This window comes from Emydura macquarii, unplaced genomic scaffold (assembly GCF_026122565.2).
Source record: "Emydura macquarii macquarii isolate MOO-44397 ecotype Brisbane River unplaced genomic scaffold, CSIRO-AGI_Emac_v2 contig_2768, whole genome shotgun sequence".
Taxonomy (NCBI): Eukaryota; Metazoa; Chordata; order Testudines; family Chelidae; genus Emydura; species Emydura macquarii.
In genome coordinates, this window is record NW_027132905.1 from 15,717,687 (window position 1) to 15,739,768 (window position 22,082).

At 39.4% G+C, this 22,082-nt stretch overlaps 1 protein-coding gene across 3 annotated transcripts in view; it reads right to left on the reverse strand.

The window, feature by feature from the left end:
* Window positions 1-2,024: 2,024 nt before the first annotated feature.
* Window positions 2,025-22,082, reverse strand: part of CPEB4 (cytoplasmic polyadenylation element binding protein 4) — a 59,082-nt gene continuing 39,024 nt past the window's right edge. For 2 of the 3 annotated variants that reach the window (XM_067567303.1, XM_067567302.1), the window contains 7 exons: window positions 21,794-21,817; window positions 19,490-19,663; window positions 16,042-16,131; window positions 14,594-14,712; window positions 13,500-13,614; window positions 13,034-13,215; window positions 2,025-6,481 (listed from right to left, as the gene is read on the reverse strand). In XM_067567303.1, coding sequence (XP_067423404.1) covers window positions 6,254-6,481; window positions 13,034-13,215; window positions 13,500-13,614; window positions 14,594-14,712; window positions 16,042-16,131; window positions 19,490-19,663; window positions 21,794-21,817 — 932 coding nt within the window. In that variant the 3' untranslated portion in view covers window positions 2,025-6,253. The remainder of the gene's footprint in view (window positions 6,482-13,033; window positions 13,216-13,499; window positions 13,615-14,593; window positions 14,713-16,041; window positions 16,132-19,489; window positions 19,664-21,793; window positions 21,818-22,082) is intronic. The other variant, XM_067567304.1, reaches the window with a different exon arrangement.

Consider the following 22,082-nt stretch of genomic DNA (forward strand, 5'->3'; position numbering starts at 1 on the left):
ACCAAAGATTTGTGCGCGGAGCTGTTGGAGCTCTACCTATCATCATGTGTATCTCCACCTTCTAATGCCTGCCTGTGGTATTTCATTTTAATAGTTTCAGGACAGAATCAGTTTAAAAAGGAACTTGATATAACTTCCTCTCTAGAAAGTTGCTTCTGAGCAAGTCAGCTTCAACAAAAGAGAGACACTAGCAAAAGCAACAGCTTTAATTTTGCAACATGTCTAACTAACCTTTGGGTCGTCACTTCAACTCACTGTGCCAGTTTCCTTATAATAGAGGTAATAGTGCGTATGTACCACACCTGAATGACCTAAGGTTTAATTCATTATTTGTAAAGTTATTTGAGATGCTCACATGGACGAAGACAAAGACAAAGTTTATTAACATCACAACTAAAATAAGTCAGTTTAGTTCAGTGTTTCCATTCTAGTAAATAACTTTTTGCTTATGATCAAATTAGCCTGCTGACAGTTGTCTTTAAAATATCTGTTTTGAGGGAATGGGTGATAAACCAGTTAGTGAGGGACTCAGTATTGGAGAGTACTAATAAAAACTTTGGTTAAACAGGACATTGCTTTAAAAGCATTAACTTTTCCCTACATACACGTCTTCTGAAGACAAAGCAAGTAGAGCTCAATCCTGCAGTGTGTTGAACAGGCTCGGCTGCCAATGGAAATTAAAATTGCCTAGTATTTCATACGAGATTCATGGCACTTAACAGGACATATCCTTGAAACTTGAAACCTATGTACCTAGATGATGGTACAGGAAATTAATTGCTCAGATAAGCAGCTCACCTACATGAGGTGTGTAGGATTGTGGGGAAGAGACCTACCGCAAAAAGTGATGGATTTGATTCTTTTGCTGGCAAAATCTTCTTTACTATTTTGGGGAGGTCCTATATTTTCATGGGTGGCATGTTCACATATTCCAATGCATGGCTCCACCAGGCGGAAAAGCAACTTCCTTACCAGCCAATTCAAATTCTCTAGTTTGGATACTCTTAGCACAATAAAAATGCTTCAGATGTTTGGGGGATGCAGGATGCTGAAGTGATGACAATTAGAATTCCTTGAGAGAGGCTCTTTCAGAATGTTCCTTGAGGCAGAGAGAGAACAGAATCTACAGCTCCATATGTTCGACACTAAAATTTAGACAATCTCCAATTTTAAGCCTCTTAACAGACTTGTCGAGAACATTTTATTAAAAAGTCTTAGTCTTTGTGCATCAAGGAGCTTGAGTGTGTGTTTGAATTTGCAAGAATTTTTCTGTCCACACCATGGACTTTTTGACATGGTCTCCACAGTTGCTTCTAACTGAGGCTCTGCATTGCCAATGGCCCAGGGGCTGTTCTCATTAGTGCGTTGCCTGCCCAGTTAGTTTTAATTCTCATCCAACATTCCATTATTTCTGCTTTGTACTGGGCTTCTCTTTGTCTCTATTAATTACTAGCAGAAGTGCAGCAAGTGGAAGCAGGAGCTTGAACATTTGTCTACTACTCTTTGGCCTACCTGACATGCTGAAGACTGCACAAATAAAAATAGACACTGCGGTGCTGAGTCTGCTTGAGGGTCACTACAAAGTCACATGAAATTCCAGCCAGTGATCTCAGACCTCCACAAGCACCAAATTCACAATATAAACCAGTATTCAGCTCTCCAGATTGTTCTCACAGTACACTGTTAGCCTGATCCAAACTCCTGCAGCCCTCCTCAGGCAATGCCCCCAATTTATGGGCTTGATTCTCTAGTGTTGAGCGCTTTGTACTCATGCTGATATCACTGAGGACACTCAGCAGTTTTTACCACCCCACAGGATCAAGCTTTAAATCCACAGAAGTTTTGACTTGAATAGGGACTGCAGGATTTGGTCCTAAGGATGTAGCACGCTGTGGATAGCCAGATGTGCCATACACTCCATCAAAATCACATTCCAGGCCCTATGGTCATCCAGCCAAGCAGTAAAGCCGTCACTCCACAGGCAGTTGCTACTTTCAGTGTTTTAAAATAAACTTACGAAGAAATCTGAATTAAAAGTTTTATTCATTCAACATCTCACATTACAAATATTTAAAAATTATATGCATACTGGTATAAATAGTCATTTGCAAACTATTTAATAACATTAATTTTCCACTAGCACTTCAACAAATGAACTCTTTAAAAAAAGTAACTTGTGTTATATAACTTAGAGTAGAACATACAAAAATATGAACTTAAATGTGAAAATTACTTTAATAAAAAATGAATTACCCTTATTTAAAATGCTATAATAAATACTACAACCTCCCCATACACAGTAAAAACTATATGGAAATTCAGCCAAGTAGTACAATTAACTGACATACTTAAATAACTTTTCCTTCTGATAATATGAGCAATACATTGGGGGAAAAACATATTAGGAATTAGTAAAAACTAGACACCCACTTGCTAAAAGTTTCACATCCAAAAAATATAACAAAAAAATCTGATGAAAATTATAAAAACTAATTATACTTTAAAATTTAAAAATATAAAAAATAAAACAGTTGAATACAATATTGTCCCAATTCTTACAATGCTATCAATCACAGTAGCTTTAAAATAAGATAATAAAATAAAGCAAATGACCAAACCTCTTTTATTCCTTTTTTTAAAAATAATCTCAAATTTACATTAGTAGAAAGATTGATTTCTGATTCTTTTCTTTAGAAACACCAGCAAGAAAGAGGATTTACTAGAACAGTAGAAAATGACATTTTTAAATGTCTGTAATCAAAAACAAAATTACACTGCAAAGATCTTCCAGAAGTCTGAAATAAGTATTGCACATAACTTGAAGTTAACTTGCCACAATTCATCACATTCAAGTTTTAAATCACCTTTTAACAGAAGGTTTTAACTCTTCAAAAACAAAAGGGGTGAATTATCAAGTCTTTCCAACAGCATCCTTATAAAACGCTAAATTCATTCACTGCAAGTTTTAAATTTGCATTCTGCAGAGGTCTGTGTATGGAGAAGTATATACTATACCAAAAAGCACGGGGCAGTGGGGGTCCTTTACATATAAAGTAATCAGTAACACTTTATTTTACGTTGCAAAAATAACCATGTAATTACTCTGTAACTACATTGTAAATACATGGCCAGTGTCATGCTAGTGTGACAGAACTACATGCTTAACCTCTTTGCAAACTGAAGTGATACCCTAAAATCTGTAAACTAGTTGCATGTTAATTATGTTTGGAGTGACATGGTAACTCCAACTACAAATCCCATGTAATCGGAAGGACATGTAATCACTATCTAAGTACAGAGTAATATATGTAATTTTTTATGCCCTGTAAATTGAAGTGTAACCAAATAATCTGTAAACACGCTTGTCACACAATCACAAGTGAATATTAGCAGAATAACAATTTCTTACATTAGTCATGCATACTAACATTACATGCCTGTCTCCTAGCAGGCTTGCTTTTATTTCTTTAAATATAATTTAAAAGAGCAGACATTTCTGCCTCAAACACCTAACATCAATTTGTTATTAATATTAAAAATGGCTAAACATTCACCAAAAACATCTGCATTTGTGTATAATTTTTAAAAACTTAGTAAGAAGCGGTAGACAATTTTGATGTTACTTTACTTTTAAATTTCTACACTACATTTATGCATTTAATTTTTGAGGGTCTAAAGACAAAGTGTCATTTGTCACTTTCATGCTGTTTTTCTTCTTTAATTCTCAACTTTACATATACTATTTCTTAAATTATATGTACACCAAATACATGGTGCTGGGCTAAGATGTTTAAGCAACATGCTTTCTTTTCTCTGCAGATTCTAAAATAGCATTGCCAGTGCACAACATCCATAATTCAAAATGTATGCAGAGCACTGAAATGTATAAAAAGCAGAATATAAGAAAATAAAATTTATTAAAATTATTTATATTAAAAAATGAAGTATATGAAGATCTCTCAGTAATAAAAGTACAAAAAGCTACTCTTTGCAATATGAAAAATTGAGGTATTGCATAAAGAGATATCCCGTCAGTGAAAAGTGTGCCTAAAAATGCTCACTGTTGGAAAAACAAGATATACAAAAGTAGTGCATAACAAATATACATTATGTGCATGACAAAATAAGTTAGCTACAAAAACACTGTACCGAAATTCAGCAGGTCATGTACAAAGGGAAAATTATTATTCAAAGCTAGTTCTCAAACAGTGTTATTTCTCGTAATGGTAACCCATCTCACCTGTTTACTGGATAGGATCGGCACAATAGCACACCCCAAGCCATCTAACAAGCATTAAAAAAAATTAAAAGGAACATTCCAACTACAATTATGGACTTCAGAGAAAAAAAGTCCCTGACAATCTACACAAGAGCACTCTCCATTTGCATTACTGTTGTCAATATTTTCAGGGATTTCATTAAAAGCAGCTCCCTTTCTTTACTTGAGTAGTAGACAGCAAATGTCTCCATTTTGACCTTTGGAACTTAATAAGGTACAGTTCATTAAAGCCTGTATTGAAAATAAAAACTGCTTCTCATAAAGATAATCATGGGGCTTACAAGGGGCTCACAGAGTAGATGCTTCCTGCAGCGCTGAGGCAAATCTTTGGTTTGAGAGAAATCTAGGATGGTACCATGCCAGTCAGACAGTTCAGAAGATTGCCATTGGATTGGTTTGTTTTGGACACTGCTATACAATCACATTTTAAAAGTTGACCAGGGCATTAGTTAAAATCATGTTTTGGAAGTCTACGCCCCTGCCAGAGCATCAAGAGACTATTTCAAACTAAACCCCCACCTCACCCCTAAGCATTCAACATATATTGTGTTAATGCTTCTCAAGTTGGAATTTATTTATAATAAAGCATGCATTAACTTAGCAATGTTGGCACTTCAGACACCTATAATTCTTTATTTCCCCATGCTAAGTTCTGAAGAAAAGGATGCTTAGGATTCTCTCTACAGGAAGAGAAATATTAGCATATGCCTCTTTGCACAGATTTACACAATTAGTTCAGCAAATAGTGCAAAACAGACTTACAGACTACTTAGTTTTGTCCTATTGATGCTTTCTACCTTACAGCTAGCTACGTTAGAGGATATTAAAACTGACTTTACATCCAAGAGTAAAACCAATTAGCAGCCAATTTTAGTTTGTGATACAGTGGAATACCAGAACTTAGATAAAATCAGTGATATCCTTGAGGTATCTTATTTTTCATGTCAAAATGGAGAGCAAAGGCTGGCCCCTGATGAATGTTAGTACATTAAGATATAGAGTTATATATAACCATCAAAAATAAAATCTATACATTTGTCCTTCAGGAGAGGAAATGCCAGTTTACTAGTTGTTATTACTCTAGCTTTGGTAGGATTCCTAGGGCAGTAACCAGACAATTAAGTTCTCTCTCTTTTTAAAGAAAAATAATAAATAAGTGCACCCCTCCCCCTCCCCCACCCAATCCCCTCAGTAGTAACTTTGCCCAACTTTTACATTTGGGAACCTTGAACGTAACGGTTTTGATAAAAAATATACTAAGCTCTGCCTATTAATTAGTACTTTGGATGTGGTTGGAAGTGGGAGACATGGTGAGATATATATTCTGTGCTAAAAATTCAGCCTCAAAACCCTTAACACAAAGAAAAGTAATTGTTATAATGCTATTTCAACCTTGCTCATGCATTTTTGTTGTTTTAAACATGCTCTTTCCTGTCAATAGGCAATTGCTAGCTTCTTCCATTTCTGTAAAGTTTAACATTAAGAAAAGGCAAAACAGGCTTCCCTTTGGGGGGGCAAAGGAGGGGAGTGTCAGAACAAGACTGATAGTGTTACTGTTGCATGGTTATTTTAATAAAAGTATTCTTATGTTTTTATTAACAATCATTTAATTAAAAAAACCAAAATACTCTATTGTTTCATTTCTCTTAACATTTTTTTCTCTCCTCTAAGAAAATGTTGCATGAAGTAAGTGTCCTCTTGGTACCAAAGACAAGAGAATGTAACTTACATGCAACATGTTATCAATACGAAAAGGAGTTCCCAATACAGTTTTCAATGACAAGATTCTACAAAATACCTATATTATAGGTCATTCTTTCATTATATTATTGTTAAATTACAGACTACTACAAAAGGACATGCTATCTTGAGTAAGGGGGATGGCGGGGAGGGGAGGGTCAGGGGGGAAAAAAATCAGGATAACAGAAGAGTGCACTTATTTTGAGGCCTGCATATGAGCACTGCAGTAATCTTTTAGTTCCAGCGGAATGAAATATGTCTTGGGCGATCTCCTCCCTCCTTCACCAGGGGCTTGTGGAATTCCCTGCCAGCGCGTGAGTGGATAGCAGCCCAGCAATATTCACAGTAATACTGCAGACAGGTAACATTAGCACAGAAAAATGGAGCAAATTTTCCACCACAACGGGCCCCCTGACATTCATCACACAGCTGATCATCCAAGACATATGGCTTAACTTCCACCTGCATTCAAAAAAAAAAAAAAGTTTACAATCCTTAATGACTGTGCAGGTAATGCTCTCAATGGATGTTATTTTTAATATTTATATTGTTGAAGGACATTGATGCCCTAATCAAGGTTCTCTGGTGGCAGGTACACACGCACACACACAAACAACACAGTCCTTCCCCTTCTCATTATATTTCTGATTGTAGGCATCAAGGACTGACAGAAAAATAAACAGGTTCTTTCAGTTCTGTTTGTTGAAAACAATTCTGCTCCCTTCTTACATTTGTTGATGATTCAGTAGTTTGTGGTTTTTTGTTTTTCGTCGAGAGGCAGTTTATGAAAGGAACTAGCTGCTGAACATCAATGTTGCACAAGCAGTTGTCAGTGCAAGGGTGAATCAACTCCATTTTGTTCCAGAACTTGTGTGAACAGATTGATATTAAAATTAAAGGAGGATGATAGGGATTTATTTTAAATATAGTAACAGGCATTATTGTTCACAAAATTCCCTTTCAGCCTGGAATATAATTTTTTTTTTTTTTACTCAACCGTAAGAGTGCAGCTTAAACACTCAAACATTTGGGAAGTCCAAAGTCCAATTTCCACTTATTTGAGAGTTTCATTCACACTTTAAATAAAAAAAAAAGCTATATTTAGTTTGTTTCATCTTCCTCTGGTACTTCACCTTAGTCCAGTCAGTAGTAGAAGATGCAACTGATCTCACTATGAGTGGACTAGAACAAGACGGACTACACAATACAACTATACAACTGACGTTAAGGACAAGATCCTGAGCTGCAATCTAGCCCCTTTGTGGCACAGGAAAAACATCAGAAAGAACAAAGATCTTCCTAGCTGAGGACTGCCTTGGTATGGAAGAGTCTTGACTACTATACAGGTAGTTCCTATGCCAATTCCTACGTAGGGAACAGGAGGGGTGGGGAAGGAGCACGGTCAGAGCATGCTACACTCTTGCAATCCCCAGCTAAAGATGACGCACTGGGGACCCACCAGCTGGCATATTTTGGAGGAGCATAAAGAAGGCTGCTCTAAAGTACACTGGGGACCGGGCCAAGATAGAATAGGCCTGAAATTCAGGGAGCTGCATCACCTCCATTGTGGATCCCCCTCTCAGCTGCATTCAGAGGAAGCCAGTCACCATTGAGAATTTAATCTATATCTAACTAGCCAGCAAAACTATCAGTTTCATTTTGAAATAGAACAACTGACCACAGAGCCAACAAGTTCCCTTTGGAAGATGTAAGGGGAGGCTATGAACGGATGTAAATTGTATTCTTGCCACCCTTATTGTTTAACAGAGAAAGCTGGAGAAGAAAATCCTATCGACACTCTGTAGCTTCCTTTTTCTTAAGTGAAAGAATAGTGCAGAGAACCCTTTGAGGTTTCAGAGAAGGTCATAAATATGCAATCAGTGTAACTAGAACTGGATATCTGGAAGAATATAAGTGTTTTGATGCTAATCTCTGAAGTCTGTGGGTTTTTTTAAACTTGGTAACATTAACATTCAGCATTTATTTACCATTTGCACATTCAAAATGGTCTTTTCCCAGCACCTATTATCATCCCCCCCCCTTTTTTTTAAAATCACAAATGGGGAAAACTGAGGCAGAGGTGATAGACCTGATTGTGCAACCCTTATTCATAATAGCAAGGACTTAGCTGAGATGAATGGTCCCACTGATTTCAATGGGAATATTCACCCAAAGGCTCACTTATGCAAGCAGGTTGCACAACTGGGCCTTAAGTGATATGTTCAAAACCACAGAGAGAATCCCATCAGAGCCAAGATTAGGACCAAGGAGTTCCTGATTCCCAGTGCCATGCTCAAATCTCTCTGCACAGGCTTTGAGGCCAGAACAGAAAAAACTGTTACTAACCTACTGTGTTATTCTTTGAGAATGTCCGTTCCAAGTAGGTTTGTGTGCGCCACATGCTCAGTCGCTGGAAAATGTTTCCCCAGTGGCATCTGTAGGGTCGGCTCTGGAGCCCACTGAAGTAATAGCATAGTGTGCTGCAAAGATTTGAACAGACTACATATCGAGGCTCTATAAATATCTTGGATTGGAATCTGAGCAAGGAACACTGCCAAACATGCCTGTGCCCTTGTGGAGTAAGCTGTCAGCGCTGGGGCTGGTATTTTCGCCAAGTCATAACATGTTCCAATACATGACGTGATCCAGGAAGAGATTCTTTGTGAAGATACCGGAAGGCCTTTCATCCTGTCTGCTATTGCTATGAAGAGCTGTGTTGATTTTCTAAAGAGTTTAGTCATCTTGATATAAAAAGCCAAGGCCTATATAACGTCCAAATGCAGCCTCTGCTCTCGGCTGTAGGTGTGTGGCTCTGGGTAGAAAACCAGAAGGTATATGTCCTGGTTTGAGTGGAATTGTGACACCACCTTCAGAAGGAAAGCCAAGTGAAGGCACAGCTTAACCTCCTCTTTAAAGAAAACTTTGAAGAAGAAGGTCCTGAGTTCCAAGACTCTCCTGGCCGAAGTTATGGCTCCTAGAAAGGTTACCTTCAAGGACAGAGAGAGAAGTGAGCATGTGGCTAAAGGTTCAAACGAAGGACACATCAGTCCTAACCGTACAAGGTTGAGATCCCACTGGGGAAAATCAGCTGATGCGTTTGATGGTATAACCTGTCTAGACCTTTAAGAAAATGTCCCACAATGGGGTTGGCTAAGACCAAATGACCTGCAACCCAGGGATGAAATACTGAGATTGCAGTAGTGAATCGAATGAGCTATGCAGAAGTCCCACAGTGTGAGGGTTTCCTGGCTCAAAAAAGAGATGAGCATACTCCACTCTGTCTGTTTATGTAGAACATCGTTGTTGTATTATCTGTCACAACCAATACACATTTGCCTTCAGGTGGGCTTGGAAGGTCTGACAGGCCAAGCGTACCACCCTGTTTTCTCATGTTGATGTGGAGTGAGAGCTCTGCCTGGGACCAGAAGCTTTGGGTCCTGAACCCTTCCAGATGAGCTCCCCAGCCCATTGCTGAGGCATTGGTGGTCAGCGACAGTGAGGGGTAAGGTGGGCAGAAACAGACTGACTGCAGATTGAGGGTTTCTAACATGGGGGGGAGTGAGACTACTTTATATACGTGGTCTCGGGATGGATGATACACTGAAGCTAGCCAAGCCTGGAGTAGTCTGAGATGTAGCCTGGAATGCTGAACGACATGTGCATGCTGCTAAATGTCCCAGCAATTTCGGGTTGTGGCGGTGGGGTACTGTTTCAACTCTTCTATGATGGAGCATATAGTCCAGAATCGAGATTCCAGAAGAAAAGCCCTGGCCTGGTTTGAATCTAGCACTGCTCCTATGAACTCTATGCTCTGAGTGGGCATCAAGGTCAACTTCTGTACATTGACCAGGAGACCCAACTTGGAGAAGGCTGACCTTATCAATTTTACATCTGCTTCCACCTGCACCTTGATGTGACCTTTGATCAACCAGACATTGAGGTACAGATAGACTATCACCTTCCGTTTCCTCAGAAATGCAGTGACAACCGTCATACACTTGGTAAACACTCGAGGTGCCACAGGAAGGCTGAATGGAAGTACTGCAAGCTGGCGGTGGGGTCTGGTTGACTATGAACTGGAGAAATCTTCTGTGACTTGGAATGATCGACATGGGAAAATACACGTCCTTCAAGTCTAAGGCAGCATACCAATCCCCTGGATCCAAGGAGGGAATAATCAAGGTCAAAGAGACCATGCGGAACCTCAACTTCTTCAAGAATCTGTTGAGGTTTTGTAAATCCAGAATGGGTTGGAGATCACCTTTGGCTTTCGGGATTAGGAAGTAGCGGGAGTAGAACCTCTTGCCCCTCAGCTCCCGAGGAACCGATCTTTAGGAGCGCCTGCACCTTTTAGAATTAGAATTTGCTCGTAAGAAGGGTCCCTGAAGAGGGACAGGGAGGGTGAGGGAAACTGAATTGAAGGGAGTATCGCAGTTCTACTGTGCATGACACCCAGCAATCAAACGTGATCTGGGCTCACTCAGTGGGATAACTGGTCCAAAAAGAATAAGGGTGAAGGATCAGAGTCCTAAATTGGTACGCCGTCCTCGAGCACACCCTCAAAAGTTCTGTTTGGATCTGGAGAATTCTCTCGCTGGTCCAGGGCCTTGGTTGGTAGAAGGCTAAGAGGATTTTCTCCTCTAATTCCTGCCCCTTTTACAGTTATACTCTGGTCTGGGTTGGGATTGGTAGAACTGAAGTAGGGGTTGAGGTTTGAAATGCCTCCTCTAGGCACTGGAGCATGGAGGCTTAAGAATCCTGAGAAACCTTAGGGCTGTGCAGTTTCGAGTCTGTCCCAGGCCTTGAAAGGGAATGTCCTGGATCATCTGCTGGACCTTTTGTGGGAGGCCCAAGCCTTGAAGCCATGAGCTCCAATGCATCGCTACCGCCGATGACATGGTGCGAGCTGCAGCAGCCGCCACGTCCAGCACCGCCTAAAGCGAGGCCCTTGCAACCACCTTGCCTTCCTCTATCAGGGCTATGAATTCTGCCCTGGAGTTTGATGATGTAGACTCCAAAAACTTTGACACAGACCCCCATGAGTTAAAATTGTATCTACTCAACACTGCCTGCTGGTTCACAATACAGAGTTGGAGCCCCCCAGTAGAGTACACCCTTCTCCTGAAGAAGTCCAGTGTTTTCACATCCTTTGCCCTTGGTGTGGGGCCTTGCCATCCTTGCTTCCAAAAAAGCCACTGAGCTGGCATTTGCCACTGTGATGGCCAAGGATGGGGAACTGCTGAGCTGTCTCAATTCTTTGGTGTCACCTCTCTGACTGATGCCGACATTGCCTAGAGGAGTAGGACTTCACTTCAGAGTCTGAGATGGTGGCGGGGGCATAATGGTACCATGTGATTCCTCAAACTGAGGGAGGGACAGTACTCTGATGAAGATGTGTGCTGGGGAGGTTGTGGTGCTCCACAGCCACAATAGGGGTCCCAATGACACCAATAGGACCAAGCATACTGGTCCATTTACACCAGCAGGCCATGTGGGATCAGAACCACTATTCCGCTGGTGGTGACACGTTGGTGAGTACATTAGGTGTTATGGTTGTGGGCTATGTGAGTATGCCAGTGAAAAGGTCGGACCCAGTACCAAGGACCAATCTGAATCTGACTACTGTTCCAGAACGGGCAGTGCCGTCAGAGCGAGTAGAGCCAGTGATGCAGGTATGGTCTATGATGACTCATCAACCATCTACTGGATGGCTTGGAATAGCAGCAGCAGTTCGTCCACTGGAGATAGAAGCTGCATGATGTGCTGTGGCACAGAGTCCTCAAGAGGAGAAGCAGTTCTGCTGTGAGCAGCAGGGGCAAAAGTCGGCCTGGTATACATGGTACTGGGAATGTGCACAGTTCTGGGCATCAGCAGCCGGACAGACCCGGCAGAGTGGATGGAGCCAGGGGTTCTGGTGGTGCACTGGTGGTCAATGCAGTATAGGACTCCTGTCTGTCTTGATGTTTGGTCTTCCGCTCCACTTTAGATTTCTTCGGAGCAGATGTTGCTGTCTCAGCACGCAACTTCTCACTCAGCTTATTTCAGCTCAAGAGGTAACGCTGTGCTTGGAAGTGGTCCCTCTTGGGGATCCACCCTTGTGCCAATGGCTGTGCTTCTTATGAGCACAATGGGTTTTAGCCAGCACCAGCAGTACCACCAGCATCACCCTAGTGGGGGACACACTCACCGCCAGTGCAGATGGGTGTTCCAGTGGGTCTGTCGGTGCCACCACTGAGTGTGCACATGGACACATTGCCTCCTCCATGAGCTGTTTATGTAGTCTAAGTTCTCTAGCCTCATGAGTTCACTATGGGAAGGATCGGCAAATGGAGCACCAGGTGACACCATGGGTCTCACCAAGACAGTAAAGACTGCATTGGTGCTCGTCGTTTACTGAGAAGAGTCATAGGCATGAAGCGCAATTCTTAAACCCGACTTGTCAGGGCATAATCCCCTGGAACGGGTAGGAAGCCCCAGATGGAATCAAACAACAGTAGACTGACTAGCCTAAAATGTGATAACTACAGCTTACTACAAAATCTATCTACAACGATAAAACTATTAAAACCTTATTTTTTACTATGCAGATTGAAAGGTGAAGAGGAGAGGTGTTCCAATTCTGGCCATGCAGAAATAAGCGGGAACTGAGAGAGTTGTTGACCCGTGCAATCTCATAAAACCTCAGATGCACCACATGGATTACGCATAACGCACACACAGGTCTACAGAGACGACTACTTCTAACAGTTCAGCTCCAGCACATGGCACACATGCGCACCCATGTATGAAATCCACATAGGGACCAGCACTTGAAGCCCATGGTGCACTGGGAGGTGACTCTGCACTGTTCTTTTTCTGGGCTGTGCTTTCATGGCACAATCTAAATCTAAACATGCAGTAAGTGTGTATGTAACATTTACAGTCTTCACAATAACACACTAATATTTACATGGAAACAGACATTTCTTTCTAGAGAAGACACCGAACAAATAAATAATATGCTTTAGCCCTTACCCGTTTATCTATCTCTCCATGCTGCAGCTGAACAAAGCGGGCACTGATAGCAGCTATGTAACTTTGTTGATTAGAAAATGCAACCCGCCCAGCTCCTTTTGGGTATTTCAGCTCAGGATCTGTGTCAATTCCAGCATAGCACACCCCTCCATACAGTCGGTCCATTATCATTGCAAGCTCCACTAAAGGAGAAAACAACACACACACAGATAGATTTTTATTTTCTAAATCCCCTTTCTAACATTTTAAGCATTGGATGTACATTTTTATTTGTTCTTCTGTCTCTAGCTACAGTTATAGTTATATAGCTTCAGCTATACCTACATTTATCAAACACTAACATGCTTTTATAACTTCTCCTGAGATGTCTTGCTGAAATAACTCCCAGTGTTCCCCCAAAGCAGTAAGACTGATTGCACAGCATGCCAGAATTAACATGCCAAAGGCTGCAACACGTATACTATACCTGCTCGTAATGGCCGAGGAACACCTCCAACAAAAATAGTTTTTCGTGGGTCAAGTGGCTGTGAACCATCCATCACGAAGTCACTATCACTGAGGTTCCAAGGCCTTATCTGAACCTATGGCCAGAAAAAATTTTTTACTGTTCCTAATTCAGATTAAGAGTTGAGGTAAGTATTTTAGCAATATAAACTGTCAGTTACAATGTAGCCTCCCCGATGGTAAAAACTTTCAAATGGTATCAATGATTATACTTCAAACTCAATTTCAAACTGTGCATCAACTACCAATTAGGAGTTAATGCCAATATGATCTATTAACAGTGGGCTAAACAGATGTGATTTCGCCATTCTCTTGTTATTTAACTGGTATGATATACAAAAGTTCTTCCTGTTAATATGATGCATTATCACAATCCAACCATGTTATATAAACTTTATAAGTACACATATATCATGCTATTTGTGTTGTTCTGACCGAGTAAGCTGTACTGTAGGCATCAGGCTAATCACTATCTCAACAACAGTTCCAAGATGCAAGGCTGTGTTTAGTTTATTTACTAAGCAACAATGGCTGCTGTTTGCCAACAGAGGGTCTTGACTCAGAGCCATTGAAATGAGAGGGAGTCAGCTAGGATTTGGATCCATAGTCACTGCACTACCAGTACATAATGCATAAACATACCATCCTCTTTGGACACTACTGTTTCTACAAAGAAATGTATTTCATGAGATACTGTGTGGAACATAAATTCTATGTTACAATAATAAAGTTAAAATATCTGGTTATAAACATACAATATGTACAATGCATCCACACAGTTGAAAGCTAGCAAATACTTGCCAATTGGAAGTATCAAATGTAACTAGATAATGCAATCCATGATGAACATACAACACCCATAACTGATGAGGAGCTGAAGATTAATTAAACAAGAATTTAGAGATGCCAGTCTACTAAACTGATCTTTCTTTCTTTAAAGACTTAAGGCAAGTCAGGTATGAATCGCTGAAGTCAGCAAATACAGAAGGCATCTGAAGTGCACAATTTATAGCCTTATTTTATACCAACTCTAAAGTATCTGAAAATTTTACCTACCGCTTTGTCTTTGATAGTGGGACTGGAGACACAAAGGTAGAGTTTTCCATCCTCTTCAATACATGCATCAATCAGAGCCTGTACAGAGCTTTCATCTTGGAACAGCAAAAATGCATATCCTAGGTAAGAAAACAAGATGACTTGCAAGATTCCCAATGAGATTCTCAGAGATTTAGTTTTCTATTGGTTTATAATATTTAGTGCAATTATTTAGGGCCAGACTGTGGGGGTGATGACACATGATTATGCAGCAGCATAAGGGGTAAACAGATACCTACATCCACACAAATACTCCCCTGTGCAGCCTCCCAGCATGCCTCAAAAGGCAGGAGGGAAAATAAGAGTTACGTGCTCACTATGCTCTCCTCCCTATCCCCTTCACACTCGTGGGTAGGAAGTGAGCAGAAGGAAACAGGTGTGCCGTGGCTCCATTCTGCCAGAATAGCAGAGTTGTGAATGTGAGGTACAATTTCTTCTGGGGGCTGCTTAGCTATGTGCTGCCTCTTACACAGAGCTAGTCCTTAACATTTTGAACTTTACTCCTGGGGAATTATGCACCACTGTGTAATGCAGAATTATGTGCATCAGGCTGTTTCTCTCTGGATCCCTGGCCTCTGGGGGACTGGCGGGGTACGAGTGTCTGGGCCAGGGAGTTCCCTGTGGCTGGGCTTGGGGGGGGGGGAGGAGGGGGGAGGAGGTCACCCCGCAGCTGGGCTCTGGGGGTCAGGGAAGGGAGGGTGTCTGGGCCGGAGGGGGGTGGGGGCTCATGGCTGGGCTCTGGGGGTGTGGGTGTCTGAGATGAGAGGGGCAGAGTTTTTCTCCAAGATGTGCCCAGCTGGCATGTGACACAACCACAGACTGAGGTGCCCAACAAAAGCATAACAGACACAGGAACTGGGTTGTCATAGGGGTTTCTTTAGCTCTCTACTCCTGGGGGAATCTTTTTTGTTGTCTTTATTATTACAGACATACTTGCTGACCAGTATTTTGAAACAAATTACTAAAATAACGGAAACGAATGTGATTATATTGTTATTTTGACAAAATATGCAGAATTTTACAAAATTTTAAAATACTATGTGCAGAATTTTTAATTTTTGGAGTAACATCTGATATATAAGAGGTCAGGCAGAGTAAAGATTAGAAAAATGAGAGGAAGGAGGCACAGAGAAAGAAAGGGCTGAGTCAAAGACAGGAAGTAAGGTATGATTAATTATTTTAAATGTGTATAATCATGCATTGCTCTGCAGTCCACCAACTTGCAACATCCTGCAGGATTCGAGTTACATCATTATTTTAGGGGATATTTTCAGTATGGTATAGAAAAGGATAGTAAACCAAGATCTTTTACATAATGAATATTACATTTCAAATCCTCACACTGAAAAATACAGTCACTGGTTCCGCAAGGGTTCTTAAAATAATGATGTTAACATCATGATAATTACCTTTAGGAGGAAAATAGGATTTGCTTTCTGCCTTGTGCGGCCAATCCACAATCAAAGGACCAAAGCGACGAAAGCTAGCTGTGATCTCGTCTGAGGAATGAGGAGTGGGAGGATAAAAAGGAGCATGAATGGAAGTTAAAACCCATTGAATATAAAACCCCTGGAGAATCTGGATTTCAGGTAATTTGGTAATATTTTGTCTTAACCTATAAACACATATTCTGCAACCTTAACAGGTTCAGACAGCTGAACATTTACGTAGGGAAGGGGAATCTTCATGACCAGTCAGAACACACATTAAATAGTGAGGAAAACAGTTCCAAGATCAAGATTTTGCCTCTTTATTAATGGTTATAAAGGCTTGCAGCCCACTAAGTCACAGGAATGAAATCAATTAATCTAAATAGCTACCATATCCTAGCTTCAGGCATTCTCCCACATAAAGAGTTCAAAATCCGAATCCTTGACTGACTGCTGAGCAGTAAACTCTGCAAATCTGCCATGCAATCAAAAATGTTTGGAGAAAAGGGAAGGGTCTATCACAAGGCCCGTCAACCCTGTTCACATCACATGCTTGTGCCACATCTGTCTGCATTATCTGAGCTTGACCTCAGACTAACTTACAGTAATGCTTGCAGAATGCAGTTATGTAATAGCTATAGGAGAGAATAGAGAGAGCACATACACTATTGTAACAGGAAACAATTAGAGCACCCATTTCAAATCCTCCTTCTATGTCAATATTCTGCTAGGATGATTTTTAATTGCTAGTGCTGTAAAAACATTACACTAAGTATTGCATTGCTCTTTTTGAGCTTGCATAATTTTTCTCCACTCAGTAGATTGGTTGCTAGCAATAAGAAGCCTCTAAACAAGAAACACCTGTGTAAAAAGCTCAAGTAGGGATAAAATTTCCTATTACTGAAGAGGCATCTGAAAGTTTTGAGTTGATTACGTTTAGCATCTAGATGCTACAGTACATTACAAATACCTAGACAAATGTTTTCCCAGTGTTTTATCATTCATCCCTTCATCACACTAAGTAATTTTTTCTGCAGAAATTACAATGTAACCTTTTGGATTCCCCCATTTTATATTATTTTACTGATCTCTTCCCTCAAAGACATTACAACAATCTTCCCTCACGGGGGTCACTGACAATTTTGTAGAGAAGTAGAGAGACAGAGGGCAGAGCAACGGTGCTTGAGCAAGAGTCCCAGCCTCTAACCTGAGACAGTTCTTGTGACTGCAGGACTGATCTCTATCAGCTATTTTTATTACACTATATAATGTATTTATAATTAGTTTAGGGGGTTTTCCCATCCATCTTAAATTAATTGTTAAAAACTTGGAAAAATGTCACCAGTTTTGTGCTTTTCAATCCGGCCAACCCTAGGGGTTTTTTTGCTGATATTTCTAATGGGACAAAAGTTGACAGACCTCGGTATTGACAGTTTTCTTGATTTGTGCACCAAGGATTATCAGGAATATATATTGCAATGGTAATGTGTCTGTTACACGCTGATGCACAGAGAGACCCATCTAACTGTATAGGAATACTTAAAATAGACCTCCGTTCAGGACAGCATTTAAACGTGTGGCTAATTTTAAAGTACATACTTAAGTGTTTTCCTGAATTGGGGTCAGAGAGACTTTAAAAATTTTCAGTGGATTTCAGTTACATGGATTGTGGTCCTTATCTTAGTTCAATTTTTGGGAGTGGGTGGGGAAAGGAAAACACAACACAGTACATGCCTTGTGGGAACTGACTTATCCTGTCAGCACAGGTTGAACAAAGGCAACACAACACAACTGTGGTAAGTTTAGGTCCTACACAAAATGAATTGGTCGCATAAAGTAAAAAAACCTTTTTTTTTTTTAAAAAAAAGACACTACATAGGAATAAAGAACACATTCTCCAAGAATGTTATACTGTAAATGTCTTGTTCTGTTTGACCTTTTAATTGCTAAAAGCATGGTGAAAGTAGCTCTTACGTTTGACAGGGATGTCAGACTGTCACACTACAATGCAACATATTACAATCTTTCTGACTGAAATAAAACAAGTCTAGATTAAATAATGTTATGGTTAGGAAAAATCCATAGAACATTAACTTTTCAACTGCAACTGCCACAATGCTCTAACCACAGCATCTCATGCTTAGACATCATGAGACACAAGATTCCTTTGTCAGAGGGAGCTCTGCAACATTAAGTGCTGCATATCATGGGTGGTTCTTTACAAAAACACAGCAATGTTTCCTCCCACAACATTGGTGGTGAATTCACCACACATTCTTGGCTTCTCACCAAGATTAAGTGCCTCTGCATTGATTTCTGACTCAGTCCTCACCATCCACCAGGGTGACAGGCTACCACTGGATAGAACCACTGCCAAAAAGCTGCCACAGAGTAGAGTGATATTTTATATAAGGAACTGAATAAAGAGCCAAAATTGGCTGTTTACTTCTACTCTATGTTTCTGAAGCCTATTAGAAGAATATTTTAAAATGTGGGTGGGTTTCATGAGGGAGAGAGAGCTAAAAGGTAAGGAACTAAGTTGTTTTACAGTTTGAAACATATGATCCAAGTGATTTAATAATATTCATATGCATGTTCAAACTGTTGCATGTTTTCATGGTTGTTTTTTTTTTTTTTTTAAATCTAGTTCCCAAAGATACAGACACACAAGAATCAGAATTTGGGGATTAGAACATTTTATAAAAAGATACAACTTTGAAAGGAAAAAATACCCATAAAAACAGCTTTTTTAAAAGAGACACTTGCAAATGGTATTTATTTTATGCACTTATTGTAAGGCAGAGGCAGAACAGGTATGAACCTACTGATCTTGTCCCCTAATGAAAAAGTTAGCGTCTTTTTAATAAGAACTATAGAAACCAATTTATTTCTGTAAGAAGGTTTGTATTTTCTCAGTATTGAAAGATTTTGATCTAGATTAGATACAACTGTCTTAAGCATTTAGAGAATTGCATCCATCTGTCAAGACCACAGCTATTGACCAAAGAACATTTCTGTAATAATCTCATAAACATGAAGGTCTTACCATGGCCAGCTCCCTAAAACAGATCTCCCTGTTTTTATGGTCTAGGTCTGGACTATATACAACTAAAAGGAAGGCTGGAGAAAGAACAGATTTATCCCACAAATATTATAGCTTAACAACGCCTCATTCTCCAATTCATAACCTAAGTACTATTCCCTGGTAAGAACTCATTTTTTTAATCTTTCAGTAACAAAGCAGTTGTACAGACAGGGCCAATGGGAACAGCAGTGCAACTCAGGATCTGGCCAACAATTTGTAAAAAAAACGTATTTCCCCCTTCCTGTTATAATAATTTTTTAGCTTGTTAACAAGAGGGTCCACTCTACAGTTTATCATTAAGTCAACATGGGTTGTTTTGACTGCACTTGTTTCTGAGTATACCTTCATCAATATCTGGTGGCAGTCCACCTACGAACACCTTGCGGGAATACCGTTCCACTCTTTCTCCATTTTGGTGAGAGAAGCAATGCGGTGATCCTAAGCCACTATGAAGAGTCTGATCCCCACGTCCATCATCCAAGAACCCGTCTTCCATTGGAAACAGTGAAGACTGACCTAGAATAAAAGAAGGGAAAAAAACCCCATACTAATAGGACAAAGAACATACCATTTAAATATTATTAAAGAAATAATTTTCGCTATTAGCAGTACTGCTTCTTGTACTGTTCCCCTTTAATGAGTAATGGGAAAACTAAACATGATCATCACTCCTTATTTCATGTAACCTTACCATTTCTAGTTCTACAACAATCCAAATGCATAGTTAATTACACAGCTACAGAAAGATGTAGTATTTTTTATTATTGAAAATTTGTAACAAAATCAACAGCATTTAAAAAGGACCTGCAAATCCATAATTTTTCCATAGCTAGAACTCATCTTAGCTCATTTTTGAGAAGTTTTGCAATTGCTATTGCCTAATTCTACTGCCTATTTTTATGAAAGTCATATTTTTTTTAAAAACACTTGCCACAGAAATATTATATAAGCTTAATAACTACTTTTAGGGACTGTCATGATTGTATATGTATATACCTAAAAATCTAGGACGCATACCATTTCTCCAAGAACAACTTCTTACATGCACACAGTAATTTCACACTACTGATGAAAAAAAGTTTCCCACACCAGCTGAATACATTAATCTTGTAGATCACTCAATATCAAAACACTTAAATCACATGTCATCCACTTGTAGATAACAAGAATACTTTGATAAAAGCAGTAAAACCCACTGCAATTTCCTGTGAACGACGACTGAAGACTCATTTAAGTTATGTTGTGTCATTCTTGGAGCAGATCAACTTTACTGAGATATTATACAAGAAGATTCATTCATATACTCGTTTTCTAACTAAACATGTTGCAAGCATTCTTCTGCTATTGAGACAGTAACATGTCCTTTTACTATAACACTTTTTGCGCACATTCCTTTAGTAAGGATTTTTGACTTCCAAATGCTGTTGTATAACACAATACATATGAATGCACACAAACTGATCCCTGAAATAATATTTCTCCTTATATTTTGGTACAACATACAATAACTAGAGTCATGACATATGTTGGCCAGTTCTCTACTAACACACACATTAGAAAAGCAAGCAAAATAGATGTGAGATATGTTAAGGCTTCTAGAATAACTTGTCATTTGCCTACAGTTTGCTTTTGGATGATATTTTCAGAATTCACTATAGTTTTGAGACAGAAGTATCTATAAAAATGGTTATCAGTGGGATCAATTTCTCTTCCTTTGTTATCCTTCATTTGGAATGACAAATAGGTTGCATACATTTACTTGATTTTAAAATAAATCAAATGGTTAGAGACTGCAGATTTGACCACTTCTGAAATTAGGACATTTTCTATGCAAATATCCAAGTCCAATAGAGATCACACTTCAATTTTCTTCCTTAATCTACAGAATTAATACATTCAGAAAATTAAATAATTCAATACTGATCAAATCTTAATTTCAGTATTCAACTATCTATTTTTAACGTCTTTTGCTCAAGGAATCCTTTTGAAAACTGACAAAATGCAATCAAACCCACTTTTGTGATTAAGTTTCTACCATTATAGCTTTCAAGGCTTTACAGTGGTTTTTTCCTTATCATCTGGTGCATTATCCATTGTTATTTGCCTTGTCTATTAAGACCCAAATCATGTAGACAATTATGCTTGTGAGTAACTTCAAATAACCTAGATGGTCATGAGGAACACAACCACACTACTATGTGCAAAAACTTACTATGCATGTTTACAGGATCAGGGCCTTTGACTGTAAACCCAAAGAGACAAGGCCCATATTCATTATAAGCTATGCTGTGCCAAGACAACGGTCAGCACTCAAATACAAATAATAATAGGAATCACTTATACAGAGTTGTCATTCAGAAACATATAGGAGGAAAAACAACAACGTCTTAGCTCTCTCCCAAGTAGTAATTCATGTAGATGACACTTAGCTATAGGATTATCTCAACCTAGGTATTACTATTCTGGGGAGATATTTCATTCAATTAAAATTTTTACCATAGCATGCAGACAAACTAATTAAGTAAGCTTGGATTAAAGTGATGGTTTCAAATCTTATCTTTTTAGGTTGCTTTCTATTAACAGCTTAGTGCTATTTGTGCCATGAGACATTGTCAACATTAGAAAATTAAAGAGGAATATTGTTACCTCGCCTTCTCCCATATGTCCTTGCTGCATGTTAAATGAGAAAGAAAACATCCTTTCAAACATTGTTATAAGGACCAAAAGATCTAGTTTCATCTCCTTTATACTAGCTTAGTGGCTCAAGCCTTTCCATGTTGCAGACCATTTAAAATGGTGCCTACAACATTATCTACACACACACCCCAATCCCATACTTCCCTGCACCGCTCAGTTGTTTGGTTACACAAATTAACATTACATCTGCAAAGGAGATAAGCACAGTAAAGAGACTTGCTTTTTAATACAATTCTTT